The 15,764-nt window shown below is 37.3% G+C and overlaps 1 protein-coding gene across 1 annotated transcript in view; it reads left to right on the top strand.

The window, feature by feature from the left end:
• si:dkey-225n22.4 (collagen alpha-1(XXI) chain) overlaps nt 1–15,764 on the top strand; it is a 92,226-nt gene that overhangs the window by 33,247 nt on the left and 43,215 nt on the right. The window contains exon 19 of the mRNA XM_057824177.1: nt 11,983–12,018. Coding sequence (XP_057680160.1) covers nt 11,983–12,018 — 36 coding nt within the window. The remainder of the gene's footprint in view (nt 1–11,982; nt 12,019–15,764) is intronic.

Below are 15,764 nucleotides of genomic sequence, written 5' to 3'. Positions count from 1 at the left end.
AAATCCCTATATTAAAAAAATAAAAAATAGGGAGCTAACCAAGAATGGGTCATCTTCAGAGGGACACGGACATGAACTGACATTAAAAAAAAAAAAAAAAAAAATCTGTGAAATGAAATCACACGTCAGAATTTCATGAGTACTTTGCCTCAGATGTAGATCAGTCCTTGGATATCTCAGATTAATTTTCACTATTTTCCTCCAAACCACTTTTATATTACAATACATTAGTTTGAGTCTAGAGGTGCTGGACCCATTCTTGGATAGCTCCCCGCTTTTTTAAATAAAGGACAAAATATCTCTAGTAGTTTTTGAAAACAAAGGTTTGAATTGAACTTTGTATGACATGAACCAATACACATGAAAGTTAGTATAAGTCATTACAGATTTAATTTGCATTGATCATTTAGCCTGTCAATTAATTGGGTTCATTATCGTGGGAAATTTAGCCCTGACCCCATTCAATAATCTGGTTGGTCTTTTAATGTCCTGTCCCCAGCAAAAAGTGCACATGTAGGTTATGCTGTTATTTAGTCCCTACCAATGTTTGACCAAACCTATGCCCTTGTATGAAAGTAATACATAATTAATACAGACCTAAAAAAAACCCATATGAATCCCATCATTCATAATGTATCTAGAAACATTGCCAATCATGATATAAGAACTTTAAGGCTTTTGTCTGTAGGTCTATCAGTGAAACAGTTGCTGAGTAAAACAGTGCAATTACGATCTGCAGTTAGCAAGCTAACTATGCTTGAACGCTAACAACGCAAAAGGGACAATTCTCGTTTCCTGGAGCGCCGACGGGCATGAACAGTGCAGCATCACAAACACCAACAAACAGATAAAATGTCTTTCTGCAACAATGTCAGGGAACATTAAACAGCCTAATGATTTACCGGAATCCGTCTGCTTTTCACAGATCACAAGGATAGCTACACTGTAATTGCACCATTCTGTGTAAACGCTTGAATTTTCTTTAGACTAAAACTGAAAAGTACTTAGTTTGGCATTATATACAGTGGGGCAAATAAGTATTTAGTCAACCACCATTTCTGCAAGTTCTCCTACTTGAAAATATTACAGAGGCCTGTAATTGTCAACATTGGTAAACCTCATCCATGAGACAGAATGTGGGGAAAAAAATCACATTGTTTGATTTTTTAAAGTATTTCCAAATTAGAGTGGAAAATAAGTATTTGGTCACCTACAAACAAGCAAGATTTCTGCCTGTCAAAGAGGTCTAATGTCTTCTAACGAGGTCTAACGTGGCTCCACTTGTTACCTGTATTAATGGCACCTGTTTTAACTCATTATCGGTATAAAAGACACCCTCAGTCACTCCAAACTCCACTATGGCCAAGACCAAAGATCTGTTGAAGGACACCTGAGACAAAATTGTAGATCTGCACCAGGCTGGGAAGACTGAATCTGCAATCGGTGAAACGCTTGGTGTAAAGAAATCAACTGTGGGAGCAATTATTAGAAAATGGAAGACATACAAGAACACTGATAATCTCCCTCGATCTGGGGCTCCATGCAAGATTTCCCCCCGTGGCGTCAAAATGATAAGAAGAACTGTGAGCAAAAATCCCAGAACCACACGGGGGGGCCGAGTGAAAGACCTACAGAGAGCTGGGACCACAGTAACAAAGGCTACTATCAGTAATACAATGCGCCGCCAGGGACTCAAATCCTGCACTGCCAGACATGTTCCCCTGCTGAAGAAAGTACACATCCAGGCCCGTCTGCAGTTCGCTAGAGAGCATTTGGATGATCCAGAAGAGGACTGGGAAAATGTTATGGTCAGATGAAACCAAAATAGAACTTTTTGGTAGAAACACAGGTTCTCGTGTTTGGAGGAGAAAGAATACTGAATTGCATCCGAAAAACGCCATACCCACTGTGAAGCACGGGGGTGGAAACATCATGCTTTGGGGCTGTTTTTCTGCAAAGGGACCAGGACGACTGATCTGTGTAAAGGAAAGAATGAAAGGGGCCATGTATCGAGAAATTTCGAGTGAAAATCTCCTTCCATCAGCAAGGGCATTGAATATGAGACGTGGCTGGGTCTTTCAGCATGACAATGATCCCAAACACACAGCCAGGGCAACAAAGGAGTGGCTTCGTAAGAAGCATTTCTAGGTCCTGGAGTGGCCTTGCCAGTCTCCAGATCTCAACCCAATAGAAAATCTGCGGAGGGAGTTGAAAGTCCGTGTTGCCCAACGACTGCCCCAAAACATCACTGCTCTAGAGGAGTTCTGCATGGAGGAATGGGCCAAAATACCAGCAACAGTGTGTGAAAAGCTTGTGAAGAGTTATAGAAAACATTTGGCCTCCGTTATTTCCAACAAAGGCTACATAAAAAAGTATTGAGATCAACTTTTGGTATTGACCAAATACTTATTTCCACCATGATTTGCAAATGAATTCTTTAAAAATCAAACGCTGTGATTTTTTGTTTTTTTTCCACATTGTGTCTCATGGTTGAGGTTTACCCATGTTGACAATTACAGGCCTCTGAAATATTTTCAAGTGGGAGAACTTGCACAATTAGTGGTTGATTAAATACTTATTTGACCCACTGTATATATTAATATTATATAATTTAGTTGTACTAAAATAACTTCAAATAACAAACACTGTAAATACACTTATGTGATTGGCTGCCAGTCACTGGCGGATACTTTCTGTCACCAAAAGTCAGCTTGCATGGGCTCCTGCTAATTCATGACTCTATTTAGTGTTCTTGAAAATATCTGAATAGATACATTGTTTATGTTGTAGCTATTTATGTACTTAACGTTTTTACATGGTTTTCCTCTTCTGACCAACTGAACAAATCAATATTGGTTTGATGTATTTGAAGTATTTTGGGTGCACGTTTAATTCCCCCTACCCCCCAAGTTTTTTAACATTTATTTTGGGCCAGTCTTAGTTTTAATCCACCACATGTGGGCTAAGAGACCTCGCAAGTCCTACAAAGACTCAATTCATTTCTAGTACAAGAAACCAACTAAGCAAAGCAGTCGCATCTTCCTCAACACACAGTAAAGGAAATGTGTTATTTTCACAGAGGCAATATGATTTGAAGATGAGCTGTTAAAGTACCCTCTCATTTTGTAAATAGGACAATTGTCAGGTTTGCAGGGTATAATGTCAGAATCTTGCTTGATTCAGTTACACGACAATTTGAAGCTCGCACTGTTAATTCTGTACTTTCAAATATGAAAAGAATGTAACCACAGGGATCAGTGACTTCAACTTGGACTCTTATCAGTTTCTGACAGCCTGGTTATTATGGCTTGGCAATGTGCTTTCTAGACAACATGCTAGCAGTATTTACAAATGATACAGATTTCCCAAGATTATGGTGCTCGGACTGTTTTTTTTCTACAAAATTGTTAGGTTCACATTTGTATTTGTGAGCGATATCTCTGTTACGTGGGTTATGTAGATATATTAGGACTCAAAGGACTTTACTCTCATTTTTGAAAGGTTACATATTGTATGTACAATATGGGGCATGAAAGTTGGATACAAGACACAAACAAATGTCATAAGTTTGTAAGAACACCCAGAAGTCAGTCTTGAAGGATGGAAAAAAAAGTCAGTGCGGTCATCGCCTGAGGAAATAACTCTTGTCAACTGTAAAACATGTCTGGCCCCCCACTAACGACAGCTCCATTGACTGTTAATGAGGCATGAACTTGAATATACTGTACAAGGCCTCAATACATTGGCTTTGATCGTGTAAATGGTAAAGTTGGGATTCCCACAGTGAATGTTATAAACCATCAAACACTGGAATATGAAGCAACCTGATCAGCTTCTTGCCTGTTATTATGCAGTTTTCAAAACTCCACCTTACAAAGACTGCAACTCCGCATTCTCTCTCCTGTAATTAAAGATATGGTAGTACAATTGCTACCTGCAGTAGGCATCATTGTAAACTTTTTACTGATTAAGTGTTTTCCCCTTAATTCTTCTGAACCTATAAAACGTTCATGTGGGGAAATGTTGGCTGCCTGTAATTATGCTGTCAAAATAAGGAACTGTCAAAAATGTGGGTTTAACAGGAATATTTTAACTTTCGCTTTTAATCTTTCACATCTCCTTTAATACATAATTCAGAAACATCCACATTTTTTTGTGTAAGTTTGTTGCTCATCACCAGCCTTCTCTCATTTGCAAGTTTTTAATAAATTAAAACCTCAACAAATATTGGCATAGTGTATAATGAGGACTATAGTTTGGACTCTTCTTGTAAATTGTATTTTTGTAGAATTTAGCTCATTCCTCTCTGCCTAAATAAAAGCCTCATTGACCACCAATCCTACATGAGCAATACGCATTTTAACCAATCAAGTCCAGGGCTTTTAACAGACTTTGGAGATTTATAGACCAGTCATTTGAGTTGAAACATAATCACTCTTAGGACAACTTAATTAATTAATCAGACCGATAGCAGGACTCGTGATAGCTTACTACTATAAAGTCATTTGGATGACGCACAAGGGGCTAAGCGCAACTGCAAACACAAATGAATTTGAGAAAGTAAACATTAGCAGAGGCCCAATATTCTCCAAATTAACAAGAGAGAATACACAGTACACTGAACTGTAGCCCCGTGTAGTCTAATTGTGGACCAATTAATTAGTGATAATGAAAGCGGTTGGTGGTACTCAAGAGGCACATCTTCTGACACATGCTGACCTTGCATACTTACAAATCTAAAGAAAACTTTAGAGGATATCTTTTCAACTCCAACAGTTCTTCAGTACCAAGACGGCGCGGAATTGCAGGGAGCAGATAAACACGAGTACTGCAAAGTCATTACTGATGCTACATGAAAGCTAGACACGTTTATAATGTCTTAATCAGATTATTTTTCTTAAAGGGAACCTTGGATTTACTTGTAGGCTCTAATAAGACAAAATTGTATTTTACTAAAACGTTATTAGAAACGCATAAAATGTTGCCATTGATTTAAAAATCTAATGTTTAGTACATGTTTTGACTTACGGAGGGCGCCAGGTTTTATGCGTGCAATGGACACTCGGGGTGATCACGTAGTTGGTCACTGTCACTAGACGAACACTACCGGTGTTCTGCAATTCTTTCTACGCTGCGAAACATCCAACACATGCACTCATCGGTTAAAAGCGGCGAATACTTACTATTTGTGTTTTTATCGAGTCTTTTATTACCTTTTCATTGCCTCAAAATACTTCTTGCATGCGTTTCCCCCTCATACATTTAAGCATTGTTTTCTTGTGGTAGCTTTAAAGCAGATTGTTGATCTGTTGACCACATTAGCATAGGCGGAGTTTGACTTTTGGGGCAGGGAGGGGGGCTAAACATGTTGATGACCCTGAAACGCGGTGTCAGCAATAAAATTAACTTACAAGAATATTTATAATAAGTTGACAATGAATTCTAAATCAGGCATCTTAGGCAATACTTTTCGCTAAGATCGTCATCCATTGAATATGGTACGCCTGCCGGTGTCGTGCCAATTTAGTTACCCCAGTCAAAAATTCTATCCCCTGGGCGGAGCCATATGGAGGTAGATTTGTGTCTTCATTCTTCAATCACTGAAGTAATGTTGATTTGTGTTTGTGCCACATTTTGGCTAGGACATTTTTGTCATTATTCAATCAAAAAATAGAAGTTGCCAAAAAAAAAAAATATTTTCAAAAGAAAAATCACTTCAATCAAAAAAAAAAAAAAAAAAAAAAAATGATGGTAAAAGTTTTTGAATGCGAAAAAATATTTGAGATTGAAAAATTTGCATTTGAACACTTAATTTTTCATCGAAAAGGTTTTCTTTGATTGAAGCAATGCTTTTTGTGTTTGGCCCATATTATGGGTAGGACATTTGTGTCTAAATCATTTAATCACCCAAAAAGTTGCTTCAATCAAAAAAATATTTTCATAGAAAAAATAATAATTTGAAAAATATATATATATTTTAATTTATATGCAAAGCAAATGACCGTCTAAATTGCTAGTCATATTATATGTTCTGAAAATAATTTTGACCCATTATAAAAATATATTTTTTTGTTCATTTCATTCATTTTTGTTGCAGTTTAATTGCTTTACAACCTTTATATATGTAGGAAAGTCAATTACATGCAATGACACTTTTCGGCCACCGGAGGGGCCTAGCCCCCCATTAAATGCCGGTTATGCACATTAGTCACATAGCATATTTAAACCACCCTTATTTGATATTACTACATTAAAGTATTTTCTTAAGGCATCTTTAGTATTTTCTGTCTGTATGTATCTAAACAAAACAAGTTGAAAGCGCACGGTACTACTTTGTGTGTCAAATTCGTCTCTTGTATGACGTTTCACCGGTGTCGAACATTTTGGCAGAATACCGGATTTGTCATCGCCTCGTCCTATCTATTATGCTCATTAATGTTTCTCTCCGGTTCAAATTGAAAGGGTTGAACGGATGCCATGTTTATGTCGCTAGAGTCATACTCTGGAAGCCTGGCAGCGTAACCCAGTGATGTCTCCACACTGCGATATCTACAACAAATACGACCTACTAGTTAAACTAATTTGACAAATTGTATAAAAATGAAAACCTCAAGAAAGTTTTCAATGTCAAATTGTTTTAACTCATGTTCGTCTTTTAAAAACAAGTCTATCCGTGGATCCCTTTAAATCTAGTCAAATAATTTTCTCCATCTTGTTTTGAGTGTTTAAGACTGGTTAACCGATTAATGCGCCAGATTTTTCCATTTACCTTAAATCATTATTACTATTTGGGATTAAGCCCATACATCTAAAAGTTGGTAATTTTTCACCTAAAATAGAGAAAAACTTGCTTTAAAATGTTTTGAACAATATTTATTCTTGAATTCAGGACATTGCTGACAAACAAGCTTTTTTAAGATAAAAAACAAAACAAAACTAATTGCTCAAAATAAGTCTGTTAAGAAAAACAGTTTGCTAAAAATAAGCTTATTTCAAGAAATCTAAGTAAAATTTACTTGAAGCACTGGCAGATAATTGCACTGGCAGATAATTTCACTTATTTCTTGTAGAATTACACTGAAAACAAGGGAATTTAACTAGTTTTAGTGTTTTTGCAGTGTATGACCTTATGTCCATGAAAAAAATAAAAGCAAGGTCCAGAAAAACTGATTCTATGGTCATTCTTGGAATAAACTGCCCTTTAATAATGTTCATGTCAGGTCTCAGTGAGTTGGCCTACGATGTGTGAACCTCTCCAGCTGTAGCAATATACAGAAGGGTACAATAGCTATATACAGTCATCTAAAGAGTATAGGCTAGTATCGCTGTACGTGTATATTTGCCCTTACCTTACCCACCCAGGGACATATGTCATTTGTATTGTGATGGCCTTCTTAACTTTATACTGTAATTATGAAGTCTGCTGCTTCGAGGGTTCGCACTGTTGCTTTATGTCTTATTTTTCCACTTTAAATGCATAGTAGATGGACCTGAAAGCCTCCATCTGTGGAGGAAAAAGCCATCAGAAAGGGCTTCATAACCATGGTGCGTCATACACTGTAAGCTGTGCACTCAGACAATGAACAGGACTTGATGATGCCTTGGGGCCACTCAGTCCTGAGAAGTGTAAAATCCCAGCATTATTTCCCCCCCTAATGTATAGACGATTTAACATCATGTTAGACTGTCTAACAAGGCTTTTAGTTTGGCATTGCGTTACGGTAGATATTTTTTTCCCTGTTTAAGCTTTTTAGTCTAGTTGACTGACAACTTAATGTTTCAGTACAGTTCAGTAAATAGGCTGAATGGTTTCAAATGTTGATTTAATGGCTAGTGGTGAATTGGCAAAAGAAGTGTTGAATTCTAAGTGACATGCAAGTCAAAGGTACTACACAAGTGTCATGAGCTTATTTATCCCACATTTCTATTTTCCAAACATATGATTAATTGACCCTGTAGGTTTTCCATGGGTGCTCTTGCTTCCTTCCATATTCCAAAACATGGATTACAAGCTCATTGGAGGCTCAACATTTTCCATAGATTTAAATGGGAATGTTTGTTTGCCTGGATGAACGCTGCTACTTGTTGGTGATTCTCAACTTGAAGGATGGGATGTAAAAGTTGGTTGCAAGCAGCTAGTAAAAGATTACAATATTGAGTATTTCTAAAGTTATTGATTTTCTCATCCAGTATCTGCTCTTGTTTTCTGGCCTGAACTTTTTCTTCGATCAGGCTGCTGTCACATATACGATTCCTGATTATATGAATGGGAAAGTCGGTGACACTGCACAATAAGGGTCACTTAATTAACATTAGTTAATGCATTTTTAGACAATAATGTTTAAGTAACATAATGACTCATATAATCTCTTATCTAAATATATTAATTAACATCAGTTAATGCACAACCAGACACAGGCATGAAAATCTCTCACCTTTCGGTGAAATTCGCCGTTTTGAAGTAAAAAAGGATGACCTACGTGAATTGTGTAGATCTGAGGGGATCTGAGATCCTTTAAGGTGGGTAGTCTGGTTCTGGAAATTCTTTTTTTAATGTCTGACGCATGGTATGCAAGCGGGGAAAGCGGCACAAAGCCGGAAAAGCGCACCAGAGTGGCCAAAACATTGACTTATTTCAACGAAACAAAGGAGGGTACACTCTTGTGTCCTGCCTTTTCAATGCCAAGCTTGACTGTACGTCAGTCGTAAATTAACACTTAAAGCGCTGTCACGTAGTTGTAATTTTGGAAGACGACAGGAGACAAGCTGGCAGATTGTAAGTCCATCTAACTAACAAACGACATGTTTTATTGAAGTTGCCAAGCCTGTCGTTATATGCAGTGAGTCCATTTATCGCACGGTAAATAAAAATGAGGGCAGTAATTTTCACAGTTGCGTTTTATCGTCGTGAGCGTACGTGCATACATTTGTGCGTGCGTGTACACGTGCGTATTGATGGAATATGAGATTCCAGTTCCTTTCACATCACAGATGTTTATTGGTCATCAACACGCCGTGGAATTTAAAGTTCAGACATACAAAATAAGGAAAGATATCTCTATTAAACACTGTAAATGTTAGCATTGCTACATTGAGGCTAATGGGGAAAAAACTACTACCTACTTTAGACTGCTATAAAACATTGGCAGTCTTCTCCAAAACGCAAGCTTCTGGTTAAAAGGTGACACTTCAGACATGAAAAATCGCTGGTTAACAGCATTTGCAAGCGAAAAAAATGATAAAAATTGATTACTGACACCACATGCAATGACAAAAAGAGCTTTTTTCAGGAGTGTAAAGCTTACTGTTAGCGGTTTAGCAAACGTACTTCTGGTGAACATTTCAAAATAAAAGCATGTCATGTTCGTCATATCAATAACGATTTCTGGAGTTAATCCCACACACTTCAGAATTCAGATTCTACACAAAGAATAGCTTTAAAATGACATCCTTTGTGAAAAATCGGATTAGCAATGATTATAATACTATTATATACAGTGTAGTAGTATACTATAATATTAATGCTAGACGTTTTTAATTGTTTTGAATCATGTTGGAAAGGCGAAGTCAGTGTTCTGAATCTGTTTACATTCCATTCTTTTGCACTTGTTAATGCGATCAGCATTTGACATCATTTTTTGTGATTTATTGTTGCTTTAATAAAGAATTTAAGTGTTCCGAAATGTTTTTGTGAAATAATAAGCCTCATCAAAAATGTCATTGCTAAAAAAAAAAAAAAAATAAAAAAAAAAAAATAAAAAAAAAGGTGGTGGGGGGGGGGTTTAGATTAGTCGACTTATTGTGAAAATAGTCGGCTGACTAATCGGGAGAAAATTTGTCGTTTGGGATAGCCCTAGTTGTACAGTGTACCGGAACATATTTCCTCGACACCCATCTCACTTTTTTAACCCCTGATCCATTTTCATGCCTGCAGACAGTAACTAAACTAATGGTTTAGTACCCTAACAAAAAAATTATATAATGCAATACTTAACATTAATTCACGTATACATTAGTGCAATAATACACAGTTATTAATGTACATTGGTCCGGGTAAGTGATTATATTCTTCCAAATTGGTAAACATTGCTCTGTGTGTCATTGGGTACTGCGAACCCAACTTTAAGTACGGTACTATTTAACGTTAGATACCTAATATTAATCTTAAAATATCTGTACAGGTACCTCATAAGTATTACTTAACCATAGTTAACTACTAAATACTATTGGGACCTTTATTGTAAAGTGTAGCACATGTCCCTTAACCCTTTAAGGATGGATGTGTCTCCGGCGACACATTTCCACATGCGTACTTTGAACTACAATGACTCCCAAACAGTTTGTGCTATAGAAAAAAAAAATCAACCGATCCTGAAAGCTGAGAAGTTGCACTTGACAGCCAAACGGGTGTCATTGCTGTGATCTCACTCTCCTACTGCCAGGAAACCAGCGAATAAGCTCATTTATTCTCTGATGTACTGGCATTGGTGCATTTACGCATGCGACCCTTTGAACTACCGCAATAGACACACAGAAGAAGTCAGGAGAGCGGCATAAAAATACGGCGAAAAAGAACACGTTTTATTTGTGAGGAAATGCCCGCAAGACGGTCATCGATAACAATAAAACTTCCACAGAGGTTCAGCGAAGAGTTTGAGAGCGATGGCGCAACAGGAAGAGAAACTTTTGGTGAAGAAAGGTATAGATTGTTTCTCTGTAATATAATTGGTCATTGAACAAAACAACAGTCTGGACATGAATGTTATGGTGTCCTGAAAAAAGGGACTCAACCTGGCCAATGTGAATTTTTTTCTTTGCGATATAAAGGCAACATAAAAATTTGGCTGAAATAGGCTTAGGTGTTCAAGAGTTAACTCGGAAATTATGAATGCTTAAGTGCCTCCCCTTAACCATAATAAACCGTGTATGAATGCTTTTTGGACCCATATTGTAAAGTGGCCCACATGTAACCTATGGGTAGCAGATAGGCTGAACCATTAATAGTTCAAATGAATGAAGTTGAAGCAATCACAACCAAAGACTTGTACATATTCAAAACAATAAAACAATATTCGAGGTGGCGTCCTAACTTTAACAGTTACATGCAAAAAATACACTTTGGTACTTAACCATTAGTTACTGTCTGGTTATGCATTAACTAATATTAATATATTTATGTTAAATAAGGGATTATATGAATTATGTTCCTGAAACGTTAGTTATTGTCTAAAAATGCATTAACTAATGTTAATTAAGGGACGCTTATTGTAAAGTGTTAAGGGAAAATCTTACTAATCTTATCAGGGCAATTGTGTATTTTTATTTTAAAACCCGCTGTTGTCAGAGCTGTGTTGTAGAACATTGGCACAAATTCTCTTGCAAGAAAGTAAGTATATGCTGGTGATGTTCAACAAACAACATAAAAGTATCGAAAGGCCGGAGAGCAAAACCAAGCAGTTGAATCTTGACTGTTGGGGCCTGTTGCAACTTTAATTACATGCTGTGTTGTGGCACAGCATGTGTTGGTTTGTTGTTTTACTGGCCACAAGACTCTCTAAAAAAAACGTGTCTGCGTCACAACAGAAGATTTATTAATGAGACTATTTACCAAGTTAGCATGATGAAGAAAAGTAGATTGAGGGTAGTTTATATACAGTAGTTTGTAGCAAGAACACAACAATTATCTAATTTTAAATGGTTATAGTATTTTTGTCGTATGTATGGGAACATACGGTAATCCTGTAATCATTTTTCTTCTTTCAAATGTTTGCAGGGCAGACTACAGCAACAGGAACTCTTCGTTTAATTCTAAACTACCCTCTCTTGTGTCTCCTCAGGATGTATTTGATGAGTCCCTTCTAATCTTATCCTCTTTTCAGCGGTGTTGACAGGATTACATGACAAAATCTAGATAATCATCACACATTATTCAGTAAGCACACCGGATCTTGTAAAGCACTGACACATGTGTCATGTCCTCAGGGAGATCCTGGTACTGTTGGAGCTCAAGGAGTCCCGGTGAGTAGATAACAGTACGTGACAGACATTTCATATGCATTACACTGAGTGTGACTAGTCCATGTTAAATTAAATATATGCAGGAACTCTGTATGCTCAAAACAACATGACTGTAGAGTGAGGTTCTCCATAAGAGATGCTGTAAAACAACTCACAAAACAAAATTACTGTTAAGCCAATGTTTTGCGGGTAAGAGCAAGTATTTTTTATGTGGACTGGGCACATAAAGGTTTGTAGGAAAGCGTAATTAGGACATCAGTACGAGAACTTGGGGATTCTGTTTTGCTTTTAAACACCAATAAACTATAACCTGCATTTTAACAATCACACACCGCACATGCACCCCAAAAACACGTGCAAACAGACATATTGTCATCACAAATAGTAAAAACTCGTGATTTAATTTACATATCTTTTGAAGTGCGAAAGCAGACACGTGTAAGGATGGATGCGCAATTGTCAGTGTTGCCAACCTGGCGACTTTTTCGCAAAATCTGGCGACTTTCCAAAACCTCTTGGCGACTTTTTTTTGGTCAAAAGCAACTAGCGACAAATCTAGCGACTTTTTCTGTTTTTTTTTTGTTTTTTTTAAACTCAGTTTTTGCCTCCCCCACAGTGTTATTCCTCTTTTCTTCAGCGGCCATTATGCAAATTAGGTGATGTCATCTACCGACTTTTAGGACATCCAATGGCCACTTTCCTTTCAGGGTAGTTGGCAGAGTCACAGATTACTTGAAAAAGTAATTTACTGATTATGCCTCAAAAACGTAATCTAGTTACTTTACTGATTACTTTATTATCAAAGTAACTAAGTTACTTGAAAAGTAATTTATTGGTTACTTTTTACCAATATTTCTCCCTTTGCTGCCTCAACATAAAATTGTCATCGCATGTAATGGACTTTCTCGTAATTGAATTTAAAGAGGAAGATCAGAATTTTTCACATAAGGCTTAATCTTCGAGCTAGCGGGGGTTTAATTAGTCAGTGGAGTTGATTTCAACCACCATTGACTCACGCTAGCTTATCCACTCAGGAGCCCTGAAGCTAGCAAATAACTGAATAACTGCATGCAATTTGTTGAAATCAACTCCACTGACTAATTGAACTCCCGCTAACTCAAAGATTAAACCTAATGTCAAAAATTCTCAACTTTGGGTTTAGGGATTAGGGTTACCAGCATACCAGTGTCAATGTAAAATGATACAATTTGACTGCACAATAATGAACAACATACGAATGAATTTTGCAATAAACAGTGCAATAAACACAAAGGTGGGGGCAGGCACAAATGCACGCGCACACCCCGGAAGTACGCCGTACACGCACGCGGTCAATTTGACCACAAAACGTTGCGGCATCGAAGCACTTTACACTCAATGGCGTACCGCAAGCAACACGTCACTTACGTTCATGAATATTCATGACATTAGCTACTGTTGCTAAGTAGGGACAAGCCACCGTTTGTCCCTAATAGGAAATGAATGGAAATCGTGTACGAAGGAGATGTTTACAGAGCTAAACCTACCAATTCTCTCCGAAAATGATGTGCCTGGTGCCAAATTGACTGGCAAAGATGTGGAAGAACATAAAAATGTTCAGTTAGAGATGGCTTTCGTGTCAAAGGCTGAAAAAGACGAAAAAAAACGAGGCGACCTAAGCATAGCTTTAGCTTTTTTATCGACGCGACTGACAATGACATTCTCCTGTGTCAACAAGCTATCCTTTACCATCAGCCTTGTCTTTCTTATATATCCTCTGGTTGTCCTACGTCTCTTACCGTTCTTGGGGGTAATTTAGTTAGCTTTGTGTAGCGATCGCAAATGCTACTCAGTGACAACCAACGAACACTTTTAATTTTTTCATTGATAACACATCTTAATTCTATAATTTATTTACACTTCCCCCTTACTAAAGTTTTTTTTATATATATGTATATATATATATATATATATATATATATATATGACAAACGGTAACAGTGGCAGTCAGATACCACTGTAATTCTTTTCAGGTCATTCATTTTCAGACAGAAGCAGTACGGCACAACGTTACGCTTAAAAAATAAGTTAAAAGTATAAAAATGGCTTACCTCTTTGTCCTCTGAGAGACCATGCCAAACCAACAAAATGTTTACTGCATATGAAATGTGAATGGATTCACCAAGCTGGTGTTAAAGTCTGCGCAAGTTGATTCGGTCTTCACTTTTTTTCCTCCCGAGTTTTTGGTTTCCGGAAACGTATGAAGAAAACATCCTTCATGTGTCGTAATGTCTAGGGTCATTTCTACAAGTTCCAAAAAGCAATGCGTGATCGGCATGTTCGTTTTTGAAAGATTACCGGAGAAAAGTAGCCCAAATTACGTTGTGTCTATGCGAGGGCGGGTCTATAATGTCCCACTTCGGCTTTACTTCCGCTTTACGATGCGACGTCATGGTCTAAAAATAGCCTGCGTGTGGTACGCCATTGGACTTACAACCCAAAGATGCTCAACGAACGCGTCACCTCACGGCATAAATGTGCAACACGAATATGGTGTATACAATGCATGCTGGCTTGGAGCGATTACTACCCGCCGTTGCAACGGCAAAGCTACGAAGCCTATCGATGGAACCCTCCGGAATGAAGGAAAGACTCGCGTTCATTCATGGACGCACACAGATCAACATTCCCTCGCACATCTCAACAAGTGTCTGCACTCGGCTCAAATGTGCACCTGTGTTCGTCCCGCCTTTCTGAGTTCCAAAACACTTGACACTTGACTATGAGCGGTTACCAAGGAAACAAACCTTTGGGAACCTTTCTAATATGTTCTATTCAAAACGGTCTTCGTACATGATTACAATATTCTCAGTATATATTATGTGGCAATTACAAAATAGTAACGTACAGACATAAGGGGAAACTAACTTTAATCATATTACTGATTTGGAAAAATGAACGCGTTGGACTGCTCATTACTGAAAGAAAGCAATCCGAGAACAGTAACGCACTTGTAGTTGGCAACACTGGCGATTCTTAAACCAAAAGAAAAATGGCAGTATTCTTCAATACACAATCATACTGAAACGAAATTGAACGTATATGGACGAAAGAACCATTCAGTCCGTGAAATCCACTTTTTAGTGACGCAGTAGCTCCAGATAAGAAAGAGCTGGGGTCTTTAAAGTTAAGTCAAAGCAAATAAAAGTTTACCTTGAGTTGAATAAAGATTTTTTTTCTTAAGTCAGAACTATTTAAAAAGTTTCTCACCCAAGTGCTATAGAAATGGATGCTTAAACCACAAAGCAAAATCCCTCTTGACTCGTGGCTTTTTTTTTCCTTCTTCACCCACTTTGATGTTTGCGTTTATAGAAAGCAGTGTCTATTTAGTTCACGTTTACACCTGATGAATGGGGAATTTTTCCTTTCCTTCATTTTTGTAATTCAGACACTGTCCAGTCGCTACCGTCTGATCTAGTGTCCACTAGGGTAATGAGATCATTGCAAGTAGAATTGAATTGTGAGCATACAAAAAGGAATATTTGACTTTCGATTAATTTTAAAGATTATTCTAAAATGCTCTATAAGCGTTACAGGTGAAAAACAAACAATGTTGTTGTTGTACAATGTGATGCATTTCCTTTCACACTTAAAATGTAATTTCAAAACAATTGTAGTGGTTAGTCAGTATATTATTTTGTCTTTGACAAAGAACTTAATACCAATCACAAAAACATAGCAAGAGACACAATTAAAAAAAACGCATT

Source organism: Corythoichthys intestinalis, chromosome 20 (assembly GCF_030265065.1).
Source record: "Corythoichthys intestinalis isolate RoL2023-P3 chromosome 20, ASM3026506v1, whole genome shotgun sequence".
In the NCBI taxonomy this organism is placed as follows: Eukaryota; Metazoa; Chordata; class Actinopteri; order Syngnathiformes; family Syngnathidae; genus Corythoichthys; species Corythoichthys intestinalis.
The sequence above is the reverse complement of the archived record's forward strand: the minus strand, read 5'-3'. Positions and strand labels throughout refer to the sequence as shown.